At 32.1% G+C, this 23,233-nt stretch overlaps 1 protein-coding gene across 1 annotated transcript; it reads right to left on the bottom strand.

Annotated features, from left to right (window-relative positions):
• Positions 1–10,276: 10,276 nt before the first annotated feature.
• Positions 10,277–21,737, bottom strand: LOC115886278 (cystathionine beta-synthase-like; the record flags this gene model as incomplete). Its single annotated transcript, XM_030905369.1, is given in 6 exon segments — positions 10,277–10,393; positions 10,448–10,552; positions 10,555–10,631; positions 13,683–13,847; positions 18,800–18,906; positions 21,652–21,737. Coding segments are annotated over 6 exon segments (648 nt in total), but the record flags the coding sequence as incomplete, so codon positions are not given.
• Between the last annotated feature and the right edge of the window lie 1,496 nt (positions 21,738–23,233).

Below are 23,233 nucleotides of genomic sequence, written 5' to 3'. Positions count from 1 at the left end.
ATATTTAAGTAATGTATTATGTTTAAATTAAATTTGCACTGAGAGGTAGTGTGACTGTGGCAAAAATATAATATAATTTTATATTAATTAATATAAATATATAAACAAAAAAAATTAAAAAATTTAACAATTATTTCTTACATATTAGAAACATAAATAAACAAAAATGGCAAATAACAAATTTATAACGAAAACTTTAAATCTCAAAAACGCAAAAAATAAATATTTTCTTGAGTAATCATATTCGCAAAGCCAGGAAACAAAATAAAAAAAATTATAAAGTAAATTCAAGTCGTCTATTTTTATTATTGGCAAATCTGGTTATTATATTGTCTACATTGACTTGAAAGTCTCTATGTATAGCCAAGCCAAGTTTTAAGGCGCCGAAGAGAGGAGAAACTTCTTTCTGCTGAGGATACACTGACAGGTAGGGTGAGCAAAAATTGTAGGCTTTTTTTTATTAGGGGAAACATGTTCTCATCACAGGACGAATATAAGCTCATGACATCATTTCCACTTTTTTGTACCGTCTTCCAGATACTAAATTCTGATTTTAATTTTAAAAGTAATAAATCTTTATTTTGGTTGTTTTCAACTTTGCTTAAATACCCCGCAACTAATTGAATCGACTGGATAATTTCACAATCAGCCTTTGAATTAAAAATTGAAGGAACAAATATATTAAAATCGTAGGTATTTAAAGATTCCTCGTTAAATCGAAATTGAAGATCTTGTAATACATTATCTAATAAAGGAATGTATATAGTATGTATGTTGCCGCTATAAGAACAAATACTAAAAACAGAATTAAATAAATATTTATAAATAAAAAAGTACTTTCACTAAACATTATCTTTTAAGGAAGAATTTTACATAGAATATTTCAAGTCCTCGGTGGCCGCGTGGTTAAAGCGTTAGGACTTTACGCTGCTATGACGTTGGAGCTGTAGTAAGGCAGGTTCGAATCCCAGTCAAGGCGACTTTTTTTAATCGTTTTTTTTTAATTTTTACATATTTATTTTTACTTTTTACATATTTATTATTGATTAATACAATTTTTAGTAATGTTTCTTCATTTTTTTTTAAATTACTTATACGCGCATTCAAAATTTCAGCTAAATCGGAAAAAAAGTTTATAATAATATAGTGCCTAATATTGTATACAGGTAGATACATTATCTGTGAAAATGTCAACTGTCTAGGTATAACGGTTCATAAGATAGACCTTTGTGACAGACGGATGGACGGACAGCGAAGTGTTAGCAATAGGGTTCCCTTTTTTACCCTTTGGGTACGGAACCCTAAAAACTAAAAAAAAACGTATGTATTACATAATATATGTACAATGTACGTATATAAAATTTACTGTCTAACGTATTTTAACTTTAAACTCAAACAAAAAAAAATTCAAATAACAGCAAATAAATTTAATTATTTATAGATTAATTCGAAACGGCAATTTATATCAGCACTATACTCACAATCTGACGACATGATTAGTTTTCATTAGACACGTTAAAAAAACCTGCAAAACGAATAATATGTATATCATTCAATCATTATTTCTTCCCGATAGGCGACTTAACGACTGGCGAATTATCTAAAACCATGATCTAAAACAATAACCGTACACAATATTGCCAGATTGCCAATTGCCACTGCCTAATAGATTTTATGTGGCAAAATTATTTTACAGTCAAATAAAATATTAAATGAAATCATTTGGAAACAAATACAGATGACAGACAAGCAAATTTCTAATTTGCTGCGTAATACAAATCTTTCTAAAACACAGTTATTTAAAATTGATCGTATAAAATAACATGGACTGTTTCTTACATAGTTCTCTAATAATATCGGAACTGGCAATACCGCATCAGCGGCATCGAGACATCGGGTGCATCCTTAGATTAACAATGGTGCATCCGTGCTGCGGTAACGCACTGCTTTTGCTTGTCCATATCCATGTAATGTTAAGTTGCGGCCGTGCGTTCGATTTCGAATAATGGGATGCGTTTTTTAGGTAATAATAAGACGTTGAACAGGTGGCGTTTGTTTTGTATGATGTTTCCGGCTTTGCAACCGTAATAAACACAATACTAACTTACTATTTAGAAAAATAAAACAATGTAGGTCGCATTGTAGGATTTGTAGGTAAATATATAATGAAAATTGATCAGATAAATATATTTTTATTTTGCGTCTGTCTTGAATAAATGGAAGGGTAGGCAATGCTTTTTTGCCTATATGTAATGCACGCCACTGGTGGCAGCGAGTTCTTAACATTGGTGGCAGCGATTATAACAGCGCGTACTAGAATCACACGACCGAGCGCGTTGCGGTATTCTGTACCGCATTTCTATTTTTTAATATTCTGTAATTTAAAATATTTTATTGTAAAATTTAACATACTCAACAATAAGAAGCAACATTTTAAATACTTATTTACTTTATTAACATATAAAAAACTTAAACACATAAAAAAAGGAACCAAATGAAACATCTTTAGAATTCAAAATAATAAAAATATACAACTTTGCCAACATATAAATATACTTGATTAATTTTTCACTATGGTTTTTGCAAATAAATTTGTTGCATGAGTTGCAAAAACTGATATTTTTTATGGGTATTACATTTAGTAATTACACATTACATGGTCCAACTCGCTTCTTATTATTCCTAGCTAATGCTTTTACCTCTGGAGCATATCTTGTAAAGCGAGGAAATATTGTAAATCCTTGGGAAAAGTTAGTATTTTGGCCAACCAGGTTATTACATAAACAATCAAACACTTAACTAACATTGAAAAACTACATTAAATAAAGCAAAATAAATAAAAAATTCACAGATTTTGCAACATGCGCAACCATCATAGGCGTATTGAAAATACCAGACACAAAAGTCGGCGGTGGTCAGCAATCACCTGTTTTTTACATTTTATATTAACTTGTGACGTAATTTGGAAGAGCTCAATAGAAATATAAAAGAACTAAAGCTTGTTTGGAAAGCAATTTGACATTCGTGACGTCAGCACTCCAGCAGTCTAAAGCTACATTCTAAATCAATTCGCTGGCCGAGTCGTACTTTGGCACGCAAGCTTATCTTATGTACTTCAGTGTACTCATTCACAACAAAATTCGACGCCAGAGTGCAAGTTGAAGTTGGATTGAAAGCTTGCAAGCTGCAAACTTCCACTTCAGCACGGAATTTTCGTTTGACAATTATGACAAATTTGACATTTAAATTTTAATAATTATTTTGTTTGTGTCGTTGTTACAAGCCATTTTCCTGTGAAAAGTAAATAATTATTAAAAGAAAAATGAGTGAAGGACGCTATTCCTATTTTATTAGGACTTGTGGCTTTGCTGTTAAAAAAACGGCAATTATTGTTGCAGCTCAATAATTAGCTTGACTGAAAACCAAGGGTTTACCAAAACCCAAAAATGGGGTGTCCGACCCATTATTAATGGCGAGAAAAAATTTTGGGTGCTTGATACACATTTTAGAAAAAAATCATCAATAAATGACGTTTTTGTTTCCATTTTTCTAAACACAAAAACTTGGAAAACTTAATTAACAACTGTCCCGGATTTTTACTCTTCCAAAATCAAAACCTGTGATCAAAACCAACAACTAACCTAAAAAATGCCAGGAGAACGTTTAAACACGCATGCGCAAAATTCGAATTGAAATTTGTTGTGAATGGTTAATTCACAGAATATACTAACGAAAAAGAAGCCCAAGTTCCTTGTAATAAATCGGTTCCATTTTCGTCACGCCATCTCTCGACATAGCTGACATTATAGGTTAGCCAAAGGGGTGCGGGGCCGGGGGGAATTGTAAAATACACTTTTTTATTTTATTTTTATTCGCTATTTGCAATTTTATTTTTAAAACATATTATGTGAAACAAGCACATAATATGTCTTAAAAATAAAATTACAAACAGAAACAAAAGGAATTAAATAATCTGAAAATCTACAAAGTTTATTGATAAAAAAGTTAGGCTATGCAAATTGATAAGTATATTAAGTATAACCTCTTTGGTATAACATTGTTAAACAAACATTAACAAATCATAACATATCAGATCATAGAACTAAAAAAAGTACTATTACATAAAAACAGGTGATACAATATTTCAAAATTAATTTTAACATAATATCAAAACCGAAAAATCAAACTGCACAAACACAACCACACTTATCACAACAGAAATTAACAGTATTAACACACACTTCCGCGGCAAATGTCCAAGAAAGACTGATCCACAGGGCTGGACTCAGGCTGGACTGATCCACAGACTGATCATTCTGATTGGTCCTGGTCCGGTCGTAGCTCACGTCGTATTATCGGTAAGCAAAATCCCTGTCCAAAAATTTTGACGATCAGCGCCATCATCCGTCATAATTGGGAAACTTTTGCTGGAACCATTTTTAATATTTCACTTACATGGCCCTGTTAATTTCGTGCCGACTTTAACGTCGAAGTGCCACTCGGCCAGCGAATTGATTTCGAATGTAGCTTAACGTATCGCTAATTGCCATTCGCAAATATATTCCAGATACGTATAGTGAACAAGTGAACCGTTCGCAACGAATCTAACCTAAACTCACTCCCGCTTTTGCATATTTCGGGCTATTACTTGGATATTTCTAGGTTTAACCAATATTCGAACTTACGGTGTAAATTTATGGACGGTCCATAAATTTAAATTCGCCGTACAAAAAATAAGTAATAGTTACTGTAGATAAAAATAAATTAAAATATAGTTCGACGATAATTTAGTTTGCAGCTTCTTTTCATTATACCTAGTAAAAACCCGTCACACCGCTACTCATAGTATGTATACCTATGTATTTTTAAAAATCATTATGAGATTTAAGTCATAGGTGCCCATAATATGAGTAGCGGTATTGACGGTTTTTTGTTATGATGGAATGTAGAATGTAGAATGTTTAGGAGGGGAGTTAATCACCGCGACCTTATAGATCTATTGTGTGTTCCCCTTTCTTGAGTTATAACGAGTTATAACTCATCATACAGTCTCAGGGCTTTAAGAAAGGCCAGTATCTGAGACGGCTCCACAGAGGCCAGCTCTCCATCCTCGACATCAGACGTACCAAGGTTCATGGCACGAATGGTCGTCGTCTCGGCGCACTCAGTGATAAGGTGTTTCCCCATTTTCCCCACAAAATCTGCATTCGCCGTTGTTTCTCAGTTTCAGCTTACTGAGGTGTTCGTTGAGGAGACAGTGTCCTGTTAGAAACCCCGTGACAACTGAAGATTGTTTTTACTTAAATCAAGGAAAACCTTTGATTTTTTCTCGGTCATAAGTTCTAAGGAACTTTTTCGAGTGTCTTAGACCGTTGGAGGACACCCATTCCAAGTTACGGATGGAGTCTTCCAGATTCTTCAGTTCCGCTTTCAGTTGGTTCCCGTTTGGAAAACAGAACGGTTCTGGTCCAGTTAGTGGAGTGTTCGCTCCTTTTCTAGCTGGATCATTTGCTTCTTCATTGCCTTCCATCCCTTGGTGAGCAGGCACCCAGAGTAGGAGGACTTTATTTTCTTTGCCTAACTTGTTGAGCTTCTCTAGGCATTCTTTGACCAACTTCGAATTGATGGTTACTGAGTTGATCGCGTTAAGTGCGATGTTATGATGGAAATGTTGTGTGATATGAAAAAGCAACAAAATATATTATCGATTGCAGCAACTATACCTAGTTTAGATTCAGTATGTCTAATTAATATAGAACATTATACCTATGCATGATTTTAAAAATTTGCTACCATTATATTTTGATAGTTGAGTTTTTGAAATTATTTGTTAGCTTCTTAAACAAAACAGACCCATAATAATTCAAATCTTTATCATCCAAGTCTTCCAAGAATTATAAAGTAATCTCACGTCAAAATTTTTTGAAATTATTGCATGCCTTAAATGTTTGCAAAGTTAACAAAAATATGTCTTTGATTACCTGCAATTAATATATTTGGTCCAATTTATCAGTTCTGCATCATATCCGAAATTCAGATTGTGTGTGACAACGAAGAGTCAACGTGCAACGTGAACGACAAGAAAATGGCAAGTAAAAAAATTGTAAAGTCTTAATTACTAATTACACAGTCGTTCTCTTGAGTTCTCCTGCCTAAAATCTATATTGCCTTCCCTAAGATTTTAAATATAAATGATTGAAACTCATACAGGTTTACCACAATTTAAACTTAAGATAATTATTTAGTTATTAAATTCATAATTATATTAAAATATAACACTTACGAAGTTACTAAATATTAGATACAGGGGTGTCAAGGTGTTTTCTAATAGATCTTTTTTATTATCTCAAAGATCCGTTGGCCAATTTTGTTGAAATTTCGCCGTGTTATGAAATTTAATAAGTTAGCACCAATTAAATGATAATTATTATTTACAACAATATTTAAACGATAAAAACTTATCCCAATAAATATTTAGCACCGCCTTGAATTCATTTGTTTTTACGCCTGTTGGCGGTGGAAACCATGCAAGCTTTTTCTTTGTCCTAAGTTGTTAATTAAAAAAATAATTATCATATAAAAAAATATAGGTCCTAATAGCCTAAATTTTATCAAAATATATCAGCAGATCCGACGAGACCCGAATTATTATATGTTTTGGAACTTAATGATTTAATTAATTATTCCATTTAATGCATCGATTATGCGCATTATCCTACGCGCCAAGAAAAAATATTGCGTTAGTCTAAATTTATTATTTATGTTATTCCGCTCTTTCACGTATAATTTGCCCCTGCTACTCATACAGAAAAGAGTTAGATTAAAATATAGCCTCCAACTGTACCTAACAACCCATGCATGCCTTGACGCATATTCTTTTTTATAATAATATCGGCTTTCACAGACTAAACATCCATATCCATAAAATAGTTGGCCCACACTAATAAGACCTCATTTCGGCCCTCGCACGTCCTTGCTATTCAGCTATCGACTTACGTGTTGACAAGTTGATTAGGCAGGTTATTGAACTCCAAGTCGCCTCTAGCATGTCGTTTTTTCAAAGATGGGTCCCATATAAACGCGGCCAGAAGTATTTTCAATACTAAAATGCGATAACTATTTCACATACATAACCGGGCGCGAAGTATCATCTTTATGTAGTTGTCATCTTTAGAACAGAATTGCTACTGAGACAAAAACACAGATATGCAACCACTACGACCAAGTGTGTCAAATATACACAAATAAGAATATTTAATGGAACATCGACCTACGCCCAACGGATATTGTTTTATTGAATTTAGTAAAATTGCGGTACAAAATTCCTGACCCGCCCGCTCGGCGGTTAAAGGTGGTAGACAATGTTTAATTTAAAATAACTGTAATGTTGAATTTCCATTGGTTTTACTACGTACATATATTTTAGGTTTGTTCCAACATAGCAGCAAACTGTTGTTCCATTAACGAGAGAATCGTATAGCGAACTTTTGCCTTGAATTGTGAGCGGTGATTTCATTGCCAGCTTAAAAGCAAGAATCAGGTTCAAAAGCAAGAAATTAAGCGTGGAAGTCACTGCGAAAATTTTGGTATTTGGTTGCTACATTAAGTTATACCAGCAAAAAAAATAAAGGTGAACCTAATTAAAAATAAGATGTTTCCTCTCCGAAACGGTAAGTAGCTAAACGACCAGTGAAGCCTGTACGGTTAGAGTTAATGGAGCTCTATATTCGTCCCATTTAAACTGTGTTTCGAAAATGCCTAGTCTCCAAGATATTCAATTTGAAAGATTTCAATTGTCAATTTTCTGGATATAACCTTTGAAAAAAATCTAATTTTTTATTTATTAACTTTTTCCACTTTTCAGTGACCTGTTCATATTGGTACGGTTGGAAGACGTTTAATGTAAGAACGTGGCTAACGTCATATTCAAGGCCTGACTGTTTTGACAGTTCTACCGAAGTGGTCCAGAATTAGTAGTCGAAACAAACCAATTGTTTTCATTAGTTTCGCAACAAATCTCTGTTTTTTACGCGTTTCTATGCTAATAAAATTATACTAAATAATTTTGATTATAGTAACACCGGCGATGCCGGCTGTGTGTCCGGACTAGGAAAAAGTTGGGGAATTTATGTAAAAACATAATTAATAGCGTTAGTGCTAGTGTATAGTGTTAAACCAACGTAAGTGACGTGTATTTTTATGTAAAACAGTTTTCGTTTCTTTATTTTTACTTTGTGAAATAAAAAATTCCGCGACATTGTTCTGTGCCTGTGCCTTGTAGCAGCAATTATAATAAGTCCTCAGGATCTGTCTACATTCTCTTTCCCAACAATATTAACTGTAACTAGGTCACGTCCAAAACCTACGAACTTGCTGTGCCTACAATTTTTCCAAATCAACCCTCTTATGAACCCTCTGTGCATGTTCCCATAAAGAGAAAACGTCCCGATGAAAGAAAACAAGATTTGGAAATTCAGGATGAAATAAATATTGAAAAGTATTATTATTATTATGAAATGGCAAATATATTTTAAAGAAATTAAATGAATTTGTACTTTATTTCAGTATTTTATATAAAAAAAATGATATCATTATCTTTTTATTTACGATTTATGGAGATGGTTACTTGATGAACATCGAACTACAAATTACTTAATCTTAATAGTTAGTTCTATCTGATATCCACATTTTTTAAATATGTTACGCAAATTTTTACAATTATTTTTAATTAAACTTTAAAATGTATTCTGCCGTTATCATATACAATACATTTTCTTAACTTGTCGATAAACGTATAGTTTTCAAATTTTTTAATATTTGGAAACTTTTTATCACAGGTATATTATCACTAGTTGCTAAATACTCGCTAACGCAATTTTAGGACACGCTTTTTATTATCTAGATTTAATTTTTTCATCTTATGCTGTAGTTTATGTCATATTAATATTCGTGCTTTAGATCTAAATTTTAATGCTATTCAATTACTTTAACGCGATAAAAAGTTAATGTTATTTTTTAATACCTTTCTGTATAATATTTTTCATATTTATATCTGGCGAAACTATCAATAAATACTATTATTTATGCAAAACCTATATGCAGTACCATATGGCACAATACAAAAGCCGGATTAGTGCGGTGACGTCACAAATCGATGTCTCTGGCCTGTCTGTCATGTTGGTCATGGTAAGAATTATAAATGCAATTTGATCCCCTTTTTAGGTTATGTTGTATTTTAAAAAAATTGCCGAAAATGAAATGAAAATTAAAATATATAATATTTTCTTACACTGTATGTATTTTTTTTGGCAAACTGTGTATACTAAAAAAATTAACTAATCAATATCTTTCAACAACGGAATAAGTGAAAAAAGTTCAATTTTGGCCGGGAAAATTTTTGGAAATTTTCCTTTTTTCAACTTTTTTTAGGGTATCTACCAAACCCTTCAATTCTAAGAAACCATTGATGCACCGTCGGATAGACGACTGAATGGACTGAATATCTCGGAAATATCTCGGAAAAGGTAAATAGCTAAAAGACCAGTGAAGCCTCTACAGATATAGCTAGTGGATCCCTATAATCGAGTTTTTTTCACTTATAGTTAATATAATATATAATAGTTAAATTTTTTAGTATACACACTTTGTCAAAAAGTACAAACAGGGTGAGAAAAAAAATAAAAACCGATTTTTTCATTTTCAGTATCTTTTTTTAAATACAACATAAAGAAAAAGGCCTCTAAAAAGAAGGCCAAAATCTAGGAAATCGACAATCGAAATTTTTCAAATTAAATATCTCGGAAACTCAGCATTTTCGAAACACAGTTTAAATGGGTCGAATATAGAGCTCTATTTGTAGAGGCCTCACTGGTCGTTTAGCTACTTACCTTTTTCGAGAGGAAGAAACATGTTATTTTTATTTACACCTTTTTTTCTGCTGGTATAATTTAATGTAGTGACAAATGCCAAAATCTTCGAAGTGACTTTCACACTTAATTTCAACTTTTGAAGCTCATTTAAAAAGCCCGCGCTTCGACCCATTTAAAACAAGCCCTACTCAATAGATGGCGCCACTTCTGTAGGACCATTTTTCAGTATGGCAGAGTCCATTCTTTTTCTAGCTAGGTATATTCTTTGTTTCAACTTTAACACCTCAAAAATCATTTAGAATCATAAAAAAGGTCCCCTTGTTAAAACACACGGATTTTGGTAGCTCGAGCGGACTGTTAGTATTTGTTTTATCTAATATGTTTCATATTAGACAGTAAATAAAACATTAAATAAATTAATTTGCTATTTTCCTTACCAGGTAATCAACTTTATGATTGCACTGATCCAATATCTCCTCCGCGGTGGTGTCGTAGTGTGCCAGTGGATTTCCCGGATTGGAAAACTGGAAAATGGAAATATCGTATAGGTAGATAACTCCAGTAATTTAATAACTTACCTGGTCCAGTATTAGAGAATCGGGAATTTCGTTGTGTAATCGATTTGCTACGCCAAAAATTCCCTCGGTAGAATACGAGTCGGCTGTGATTGGTGTCTTAATCGGTTTTCTGCTCCTAATGCTGTTATTACTGCCACTTTCTCGTTCGACATCTTTTCGCTCATGACTATTATACACTTGTATCCTGAAAAAAATATATACAGTATATACTAACATTATTTATGGTTATTGCCTATATTTATTTAGCAAATTTGTTCAGCATATTTATGGTAGACGATTTTAGATATTCCCAATCAACCATTGCCATTACAAACATTAACTTTATTGTCGAGATTGAAGAATACAGGGTGGTCCGAACTGTATTTTAGAAACTTCGGTAGCATATTCTGCAGATAAAAATAAGTAAAAAAGTTCGTATAAATGTATGTCCTAAAATGCTTAGTTTCTGAGATATATGGTGTAGAAATTTTTATTTCGATTTTTTCCAAATAATTTCTGAAGTAACGTTAATATTGGGATGAAAATTGGTATCTGGGAGTTTTTTAACATGAGAAATTTGATTTTGATATCAATATGATTCGTACTTATATGTAGAGGGCGCCACCTACATACTTATTAACTGCTTTGAAGAGTAATAACTTTTCGTCAGTACCTGTATAAAACTACTGAGTAAAAAATATACGTTTACCATATTTTTTACGTAAAAAAGGTCTCTTGCTAAAAATCGCTACGAGTAACGGATCTCGAGATATTTGGAATCGAAATTATCAATACCTGTCATCATTGACACAAGTTAAATATGTTGATTAAATAGTTGTTAGACTTAAATCATAAATTTGAATTTTTTTGTGCCAAAAGTTCAACAGAGACTGTCTTATCATCATTTTTTCGAATAAAAATTTGTTATCAATTTAAAAAATAAAATTAAAAAGTTCCTAAATTTATCAATTCAGCCAAATAATTATCTAGTGAACATGTTTATTTTTTGTCAATATTGACATGTATTGACTACTTCCATTGAAATATCTTGAGAGCGGTTGCTTGTAGCGATTTTTACCAAGAGCGATTTTTATCCAGACACATTATTTACGTAAAAAATAACGGAAATGTATATTTCTTGACTTAGTAGTTTTATACAGGCACGGACGAAAAGTTATTACCCTTTAAAAGAGTTAAAACACATGTAAGGGGCGCCACCTAAAAATAGGAGTCATATTAACATCAAAATCAAATTTTTCATGTCAAAAAACTCCCAGACACCAATTTTCATCCAAATATTGACGTTATTTCTGAAATTATATGGAAAAAATTGAAATAAAAATGATATTTCTACACCCTGTATCTCCGAAACTAAGCATCTTCGGACATACATTTATACGAACTTTTTATACTTATTTTTATCTGCAGAATATGCTGCCGAAATTCCCGGAATACAGTTCGGACCACCTTATAATTCTTTTCTTGTTATTCTTAATCAAGGAGCATTAAAAGCGATCAACTCAGTCAATACAAAGTTGATGAAAGAATGACTAGAGAAGCCGAACAAATTAGGCAAAGAAAATAATCCTCCTATTCTATGTGCCAGCCCACCAAAGCATAGAAGGTAATGAAAAAGCAAAAAGCAATCGATCTAGCTAGAAAAGGAGCAAACAGTCCACTAACTGGATCTCCAACTCCCAGTGGATGACATTCCAAGAATTTACAACTTTGAGAAACACCTCACTGTAGTATTGAGTAATAAAAATTATTGGAAGGAAGAAACGCTTACTCAGCATATAAAAGACCGTACCATAACGTGGTATACTGATGCTTCTAAAACCAAAGCAGGAGTATTTGGGCCGAAAACTAAATACTCCGAACCAATGTACCCCAGTATCCTTCAGGCAGAAATTTACGCTATCGAAAGATGCGTACAATTTATCTTAGATGGGAACTATCGAAAACAGGAAATTGTCATCCTATCCGATAGTATCCGATAGCAGCACTTAACGCGATCAACTCAGTAACCATCAATTCGAAGTTGGTTAAAGAATGCCTAGAGAAGCTCAACAAATTAAGCAAAGAAAATAGAGTCATCTTACTCTGGGTGTCTGCTCACCAAGGGATAGAAGGCAATGAAAAACCAAATGATCTAGCTAGGAAAGGAGCGAACACTCCACTAACTGGACCAGAACCGTTCTGTTTTCCAAACGGGAACCGACTGAAAGCGGAACTGATGAATCTGGAAGACTCCATCCGTAACTTGGAATGGGTGTCCTCCAACGGTCTAAGACATTCGAAAAAGTTCCTCAGAACTTACGACCGAGAAAAATCAAAGGTTTTCCTTGATTTAAATAAAAACAATCTTCGGATTGTCACGGGGTTTCTAACAGGACACTGTCTCCTCAACGACCACCTCAGTAGGCTGAAGCTGAGAAACTACGGCGAATGCAGATTCTGTGGGGAAAATGGGGAAACACCAGGACAGCTTATCACTGAGACCGCCTAACCATTCGTGCCATGAACTTTGGTACGGCTCATGTCGAGGATGGAGAGCTGGCCTCTGAGGATCCGTCTCAGATACTGGCTTTTGTTAAAGTCTTGATACTGTATGATGAGTTATAACTCGTTTTAACTCAAGAAAGGGGAACACATAATAGATCTATAAGGGCACGGTGATTAACTCCCCTCCTAAACATTCTATATTCTACATTCTAACTGGATCAGAACCGTTCTGGTTCCCAAGTGAAAACCAACTAAAAGCGGATCTCAAGAACCTGGAAGACTCCATCCGTAACCTGGAATGGGAATCCTCTCTATTGCCACCGAGAAAAATCAAAGATTTTCCTTGATTAAAGTAAGATCAATCTAAATCGGATTTTCACGGGGTTCCTAACAGAACACTGTCACCTCAACGAACACCTCACTAGATTGAAGTTAAGAGACAATTAAAGCGAAGGCAGATTCTGTGAGAAAATGGGGAAACACTATACATCTCATAACTGAATGCGCCGAGACGACAAACCATTCAAATGCATTGACGGCTTAATTTTGTTTGTTTTATATGACAATTTGGTTACTTAAAACTAACCAACATTCGCGGAAACCAGTATTAAAGATATTCGGAAACAAAGTGAAAATGGGATAGTCTGTATAATAATTTTGAACTAAACAGTAGAGACTATTATAAGATAAACTGAACTCATTATGATGTATTCATAAATTTTAATTACGCAACAAGTAAGACAAAAAATACCTTTAATGGCCGAAGCTAATGCCACTCCGATTCCAGTATTTCCAGAAGTAGCTTCAATGATCGTCATCCCGGGTCTTAAAAGTCCTTGTGCCTCGGCATCTTCTATAATTCTTTTTGCTATTCGGTTTACTGAACCTCCTGGATTGAAGTATTCCAATTTTGCATCTATAATTAGCAAAAACAAGAAGATACTTTTACTACATAACAACGATATACTGTGTGTTGCATCGCCGACTTAATATAGAAAATCACATAAATTTTAAAATGGTGAATAAGTTTCATTTTATTCTTACACAAATATTTATTTGAAATTTTAAAGAACTCCTTAAATGAAGCAAATTTCATTTTGAAAGGTTTATACGAATTCGTTCTTGTGTTATGAGATACTAAATACTAAATTTTTTGACAAACATTTAAAATAATGCGGTCCTGATCAAAAGAACATAACAATCACAAGTTGTGTCACAATATGTCAAATCTATTATGATTTTCTTCTACAGAGATCTGTCAAAAATATTATCAGTTATTCCTAGTCCTGATCAAACAAACAAGACAATCTCAAATTATGTCACAATATGTCAAATCTATTATGGTTTTCTTCTACAGAGATCTGTCAAAAATATTATCAGTTATTCCTGGTCCTGATCCAATAATTATCAAGGTATTATCTGGGTGAAAGTTACAAAAGTGTAAACATTCGAGAATCATTCTTAATATTGTTGCTGTTTTTCGTCGGTTCCGTGGATAGAAAGTCACAATTTCATTTAAAAACACAATTTATTTACAATTGGCAACAAACAACGATTAAAAGACTTAAAGAACTGTTTACACACTATGTATTTATAACTATTTATCTAGAAAGAATTTATTTTGAATTTAGCGCAGCAACTGTACTCGTCTATTTATTTCTGACGAGGACGATCTCTTCAGGCCCCAGCCGCCGGTTTTTATACCCACAGCTAAAGAGTTTCTCGAATAATCCATAGATCATTAGGTGCATAGAGAAGGTTTCGAATGTTCTCTTATGTACCATTGCGATAAAAAAAGTAGTAGGTACAACAAAATATGATTTAATCTGCTGGTCTATAATAAAATATTTTCTTTCAACATCTTTCCGTTTTCACACTGTATATTATATAAAATAATAATTTTTATTTCACACGTATACCCTATCAATTATTATTACCAAATCCATGGTAACGCCTAAAAAGTTAGGTGGCATAATTATATCACGGCATATAAATCAATCGGCAGGCTAACTCGCTTTGGCGGGAACCCTACGCGCATATCCTCGCGCACCCCGCCATTTGCGTTTCCATCAGCAGAAAGTAACCAGTGTCGTAGTTTTTTCAGCAACAACACACAGTTACGGCAGATTCGAGTCAGTAGCGTACAGGGCTTAATTTTATTTTGATTTTTTCTGAATATTCTTTGTTTTGTTGTTTTAGTATTTTTTGTTTATTATGTGATATACTTGGTTTCTTCTAGTTTTATTTTCTGTTCTTATGTACTATGATTTGTTTTAGTATTTTATTTTGTTGTTCAATAAAAGTTTCTTTCTCTTTCCTAGAGATCCTATTAAGTATGTATATATGTGGATTAATTATTTTAACATATTTTAGTTATGAAAAAACAGTAGTATACATATTAGGACATTCAGCTAAATATGAAGACCTAATTAAAAATCTTAACAAACCTTTTAATATTAGTAAAATTTGTAGTTGTATCTAGACATTAAAATTAAATTTAAAAATCATTATATTATTAATTTAAATATACTATAAAAGTAAATAAAATGAGTATATCGAAAATAAATTAACTATACATATTGAAGATATAAATAAGGCCCACAAAAGTTGTCTTCTGTTCATTTTGAATTTAAAATTTTACCAATCTAATTTTGTAAACTGCATAAAATAATACAATGCGATTCTACTTTGTTTCCCGCCATGAAAAAAATAGAAGTTTCTCAAAAAAATTGTGGATTTGTTAATTTGTGAAATTTGAATATTACTGTACTCTGCTACGCCCATTGATGGGCATAATTTGTACGTAGCCTCTTATATTGTTCAATAAATATTTTATTGGTATTCCTTTAATTCTTGTTTGTAACTCCTGGCATGTTTTGTTAGTTGCATGTTTTAATTTTAATTGTTTATTCTCTACAAGTGAAATATTTAATTGATTTTTTCATTTTTACTTTCGAGAAGTATAAAAGGGTTAACGAATCATTTGTTTGGACAAAAGTATTGTGTAAATAAAATTCAGTTTCAGTTAATTACAGTATTTTTTAATACGACCCTGTTTAACAATAGTTTATTTTCTGGGAAATTCTTTGATACGTTTTAATCCAGCCCTGACTAGGAAACGATAATGCAGGCTGTCGCTAGTCAAATTTTAGAAATTTAAACAATGAATCGAGCAGAGTTAGCCTGTCGTGTGATTTATATGCCGTGATTATATTATATCATATTATATCAGTGAAGTATATTATCGATATCTTTATAGACCAGGAGTTCTATATGGGACTACTAATTCTTGTACTACCTTTTTTGATCGCAATGGTACTATTCAATTCCAGTGGAACTCGATTGTTCTCGAAACTTCGAATGAATCACATGCGCCCTATTCTTATTAAAATTGAATTTGAAGATGGTATGTTTTTTATTCTAATCAGGACCGTATTATTTTTTGATTAATTTAGTATTTTGTATTTCTCATAACTCAGGAACGAGTTCGCATAAATCATTCAAAATTTGTTTCATTTTAAGGTTCTTGAAAAGTTTCAAATACATTTTTCTTGGAAAGTAGAATAAAATGGGGAAACTTATTCATCATTTCCTTTTAAAAAATTTACATGGGATTTCCTATGATCAGATCGGAGTGATGCAACAGACTGTATATGAAATTAAAAATTGTTTATATTTCCTTTCTCGAATTTATAAGTTTTTTTTTTAATTAAATGAGACTGTGTGTTAATGATATATGGTACCTATAAATTTTTGCGTTTTCCTAATTATGTCACGCGATTAACCTAATAAACGTCAGATAAAGGTACGTAAACGGGTCACGGACGTAAACATATTTTTAATAGATATAAAAATATATTTAAAAATATTATAATAGATAATAATATAATCCACTTCCTATACCAATTAATACTACTTCAATTTATGAGCGATAAAAAGGATTAATTTTAGAATTATATCGTAATTCAAACAGCATTGTAATAAGATACTTGGTGTATAAAATAATTAGGCTCAATTAATAAATTAAATAAAAAAATTATAACCTTAATTAAGATAAAGTCTTTCGACCAAGTGAAGAGAAAATTTTGGTAGACGACATCAAATGGTAGAAAATACCATGTATTTTTGTACTGAAATGACAGACAACTGTCACTATCATAGATATTTTCGTTGGACAGACTATACAAATAAGTCGGTGCTATAAACCAGATTACTGTTTTATATTAAAACTTTCAAAATAAGATGGGATTTATAACCATTCGCGCGTTCTTTTACAAGAGACTAGAAAAAAGTACTAAATGCTAGAAGGACCATTTACAAAAAATAAAATCAGTTGTCGTTGGAGTTAATAAAATGTGTCTAATGATGTAAATTGTGTCCAATGAACTTATTTTGATTCGAAAAATAATGCATTATTTCTATGTTCACGGAATATTGGTGTGGATAATTGCATATTATTTATATTCGGCAAAAAAATTGCAACTAAAGAACACACAAATATTTTTAACATATGTATGAGATTTTGAAATACGTAAGATTGGACAAGGCGCAGATGGGACATAGCATTGAGCATTGTGCATGTTTGGCTATCGTTTCAATGATAGATGATCATATGATCATAAGTTTTATTTGTTGAGAATATACAGGGTGGTCCGAATTGTTTTAGGGAAACTTCGGCAACATATTCTGCAGGTGATGTACAGTAAAGTTCGGTATAAATGTATATGAACAAAGTTATTTTCGAGGATATTATATGTAGAAATTTCATTTTTATTCCATTTTTTTTTTTTTTTTATTTTTTTAAAATGGTGGAACAATTTATGTTTTGTATAGAAATTTGATTTTGATGTTAATATGACTTCTACTAGTAGAGAGCGCTACCTACATATTTTAACTGGTTTGAAGAGTAATAACTTTCGTCCGTACCAGAAAACTAAACCACTGAGTAAAAAATAAACATTTCACGACAAGTTTTTACATGAAAAGGGTCTTTTAAAAATCACTACGAGCAATGGTTTCGAGATATTTGGAATCGAAATTAATAATACCCATCTAACAAGCATAGCTTAGAGACGAGAAATATAAAATAACACGCGACCGGTGCTATCCCAAGTCTCTTCCTATATTGTACAACTGTACCTGTCATCACTACATAAATTAAAACATGTTGACTAAATACATAACTGAAATCATAAATTTGAAATGATTTTTTGTGTCAAAAGTTCAACAGGAACTGTTTTATCATCATTGTTTACAGAAAAATTTATGATTAATTTAGAAAAATAAAAATTTCCAAATTCTATTATTTCAGTGAAATAACTATCTACTCAACGTAAGTTTTTTTCGTCAATGACATGTATTGACTATTTTCATTCTAAATATTTTAAAACGGTTGCTCATAGCGATTTTAACAAAGAGATATTTTACGTAAAAAGTCACAGGATACATTTTGCTCGGTAGTTTTACACAACGACAAAAGTTAATAAGAGCTTCAAAAACAGTTAAACACATGAAGGTGACGCCCCCTACAAGTGGAGTCATATTGACATCAAAATCAATTTTCCTACATTAAAAAAAAAAAAACTCCCAGACATCAATTTTCATCCAAATATCATGCCTACTTCATAAATTATTTAAAACAATCGAAATAGAAATGAAACTTCTACACCCTGTATCTCCGAAACTAAGCATTTTAAGACATACATTTATACGAACTTTTTTTACTTATTTTTATCTACAGAATATGCTGCCGAAGTTTCCGGAATACAGTTCTGACCACCCTGTATACAGATGTGTCAATGTTTTTACTACATAGGTAATAAAAGGTACATACTAATAATAATATCACCTGTATTTCAATTCACTTACATATATTGCACTTAATCCCGGCTTTTTTTGGTATTGAATTCAATTTTACCATGGGTGTGTTTCCTATTAAAGACAGAACGTTGGGCACAATTTTCTCGGTCCTTTTCCTAAAATAGAAAAATGTTAGGTACCATTTTTATTAAGGTAAGTAATTCAATATACAGGGTGGCCCATCGAAAACGTTCCGCAAGGCATAACGGCTAGGGTATTTGTTTTTTCAAAAAATCCAAAAACACGTCAATTCTGAATAACTTGCGGGGTCACTTCGCGACAAACATCAATAATTCGTCTTCGCAGGTCTCCTAATGAGGCGGGTGAAGTGCTATACACTTTACTTTTTATGTATCCCCATAGAAAAAAGTCTAAAGGAGTCAAGCCGGGTGACCGGGGAGGCCACTCAACTGCACCCCTTCGTCCTATCCAACGACCGGTTATTGTTTAAATAATTACGCACATCTTGAGAGTAATGTGGAGGCGCACCGTCTTGTTGAAATATTAGTTCCGCTTCAACGTATCCAGGATTGTTCTCTATAATGTCAGTTAGGGCTAGGTCGATGGTATTTTCCAGTAAATCCAAGTACATATCACCATAATTGTTAAAAAGTTTAACGATATTGAAAAGAACTTCAACCGCTTCAACGCCCAAGTCACAGAATAGCTATCTAGCAACTACTGCACCTGATCGTTCAACCTTCTGACAAGGGAAAAAATGCGTAAACATCTAGAAATAATAAGAAAAAACTGCAAATTGGTCGAAGGAATTTATCCTTATCGTTACTCTGATAAATGTTTAAATAAAATTTTCAAATTTCAATCCTTCATATTTTCTCAATGACTTGACCGATTTTCAAAACGAAGTGGAAAGTATAGAGAATAGAAAGCTCTTTTAATTGCGGTACAACTTGACACCCCTTCCCATTTGAAAAAATTGGGATGATTAACCTCTGCTTAGAGGGTTGAAGATTTTGCAATCATTTTGGGGCAAAAAGTTGTCCCTCCTCACAAACAAAATTGACGTGTTTTGAATTCTGAAAAAAAATTACCCTGGCCGTTATGTCTTGCGGAACGTTTCGATGGGCCACCCTGTATATGTTAAGGATAATGATGTACTCGTATACATTTATGACAATATCTAGCCACTAACGTAAGTGCTCAATATCATCAGATAATATCGTCATTGCAGAGATTTTTACGAAAATGGCCATGAATTAAGGGTAATGTTAAAAATGTTACTCTTTACTGGCTTTTGTCAGTCATTCTCCGGACAACAACGTTATTGACCATATACTAAAATAAGAAATGTTGAAATACAACAGCCATCAGCAGCAACAACAAATATAACAGCTAACATCTCAATGTTTCTGTTAGACCTTTCCACTGGAACCGGACATTCAATTTTAAAATCAAGAAATTCCAAGCAAACGAAATTCGTATTAAAATTTAATGAATAGCACAGAGAATCACGAATCATAATAATTAAAAAATAATAATAATTAAATTAATAATAAATTAAAACAATAATTGGCATAAAAAATATCAAGGTACCCCAAAAGTGGCTCACCATAACTTCTTTGTGTTTTTAGATAAAAGAATGAGATTTAGTATGAAAGTATATGAAATAAATTAAGATTGATTGATGTATTACATTCTTTTCGACGGCTCCTGTTTCAACTGAAACGACTAGCTTTGATTTTAAATGACACCCCTCGGTATCTTTAGTTTATTCGATGAAAATTCACCTTGGAATAGAATGACATCATATATCAACTTTTGACATTTTCGCTTAAAACAAAATTATAAATAAAAATAAAGAAATTTTATTTATTTTTTATTTATATTTGGAAAAAGCACGTTTTTCCAAAAAAAAATTTTACGAATAATTTGGTACCACACACTATCATTCTATTTCGTGTCAAATTGTCGTTATGAATCGCATATTGCAATTTTAAATAAACCATATTGGAAAATGTCTAAAGTTGACATCTGCTATGTCATTCTATTAAGAGTGTCATTTTCTATCGAATAAAGCAACATAGTGAGGTTGCCATTTAAAAATTAAAAGTTGTAGTCATTTCCCAGGAAAACAGGAAAGGATCGAAAACAATTGATATGTCAATCAATCCCAATTTTGTCATATTACTATCAAGCCAAAATCCAAATCTCGATTTTATCTGAAAATATAAAAGCTATAGGGTGAGCCATTTTGAGACGTAATCGATATAAAAAAAATAATTTAAATACATATTTACATTACTCTTTTAAATTGTAATTGTAATAATTTTTGAATTTCTAAGCATGTATCATCTAAAACGCTAAAAGTAAAATAACATAATAAAAGTAAAATAAATAATAAAAAATAATTTAAAAAATATTTTAACACCTGTATATTTTAGTTCTTGAAAGACTTATCTTCCACTCAAACTGCCAAGTAGCGATAAAATAATTACGTTATTTATAAATTAAACGGTGCATATAAAATGCATGCTTTAATTAGTGTTACTATATAAATTAATAGTTATTAGTTCAAATAATGAATTAGTTTCAGGTGAAATGGACTAAAGGAAACAGTAAAAAAAGGAATCTGATTTTGTTTAATTAAATTTATTCACTCAATCTAAAAGAATGTATACAGTAGTAGATTAGATTAATTGATAATAAAAATGAAGAAATGAAAAGCCTTTAATTAGGTATTGAAAAGCATAAGAAAGAAAATGAAATTTTACAATATTCTCTGTCAGTTAAAAAAAAAATACTGATCAATTAAAATTAATGAATTAGTTTCAGGCTTATGGATCAAAAGGAAACAGTAAAAAAAGGAATGCGGGATTTTGTTTAATTAAATTTAATCTTACCAATCTTGTGTAGAGTGGGGATAAAATACCCCTTTCTTAAGTGCATCTTTAGTCCAAGTGCATTGTCTTGTAGCGTCAGGTGGCAATAAACTTTTCCATTTTATTGGTGCAAATATAGATAATTTTCCCATCATCATCCACAGTGCATCCGAGATGATTAGAATATCCATTCATAGCACACTTAACTTCATTTTTCTCTTTACAAGATCCCATTTTGAGATTTCTGCAACAAATTTCAATCGAATAATTCGTATAATGAACTACTGCAAAGGTATCACGAAATGCCGACAGATAATCACCTAATATCAATTTCACTTTGTGTTCATGTGTCATTTCAGTCGAACAAAATTAGGGATAATAATGGATTTAATTTAATATTTACAGAAATTAAGAGCTTTTAGAGTACTAGTTGACAAGTAGTGAGTAGAATTTCATTTTAACGAATTTAAAACCCAATCTCCAGAACATTGTTATATTTGTTTAAATTATAAATTAATTTTTTTATATAAAACAATAATAATGAAAATACATTTTCCTTTAAGTAAGTAAATTATTAAATTGTTATGCAACCCCGTCTAAAAGAGACTCATTTTGGGCTATCAAATCGTCAATCAAATGGCGGCAAATTAAAGGCTATTATTTATCCCTTTATATATTGATGATCGCTAAATCGACCACTTTAATTTAATTGGCGCGAAAAGTTAACGTAAGCGGTTGAATATTTGACCAGTAACATAAGATACAACATTTAATGAACAGTTCTTCCATAAAATCAATAAAATGAAAAAATATACGAAATAATATACATTTACTGATTTCTTTCGAAAATCGACAACTATGAAACTATGATCCCTTCCCGGACACAAACGGTACATTGTGAGACAGGAAATTCTAGAGTGAAACAAGCCCTATAACATAGGATACAACATTTTAATGAACAGTATGGAAATGAAAATATAAAATTACACCAATCACAAGCACTAGAATCGTACATCCGATGAACGGAGGCATGAAAATGCAATAAATTTAAAAACTGCGTAATAACCAATCGAAGTCTTCAAAAAAATAAATTTAACCAATAAAATTAATATCGTATCATCGTATCGTTATATTTTCGACCGTTTAATTCCCATTGCAGGTTACGGCTGAAGTCTCCCAGGTTTTTATACAGATAATTTGATTTAAATAAATTTAGTGGTAAAATCCCCGTTATTCCTTTAGGTATTCCCGCGTCTTATAAGCGGTAATAAAGTCACTTGAAGTAAAGTTTTATTTCCAAAATCAAGACGGCGGCGCTGAGCTTTACGAGGACGCGGGACCTGCGACAATGTACTTAACGGTTTGACGTTAATTTGCGCCGAAGAAATTCACGAAATACCGCGTCGCATAATCGTCGTGTAATCGCGACAGAACTGCTCGTAAAATGGGCTCTTAAATCTGGCACGTTTCAATACAGGGTTGTTTTGCGAATAATTTTACGACAATTCGTTGTTCGTGAGTAGTTTTTCGAATTAGGGTGTCCGTTATTTACCAGGTTAATCATTTCTCTCACAGCAATACGTAACTGAACGAAGCAATACCG

This window comes from Sitophilus oryzae, unplaced genomic scaffold (genome assembly GCF_002938485.1).
Source record: "Sitophilus oryzae breed Bouriz unplaced genomic scaffold, Soryzae_2.0 scaffold_480_pilon_pilon, whole genome shotgun sequence".
NCBI classification, from domain to species: domain Eukaryota; kingdom Metazoa; phylum Arthropoda; class Insecta; order Coleoptera; family Curculionidae; genus Sitophilus; species Sitophilus oryzae.
The sequence above is the reverse complement of the archived record's forward strand: the minus strand, read 5'-3'. Positions and strand labels throughout refer to the sequence as shown.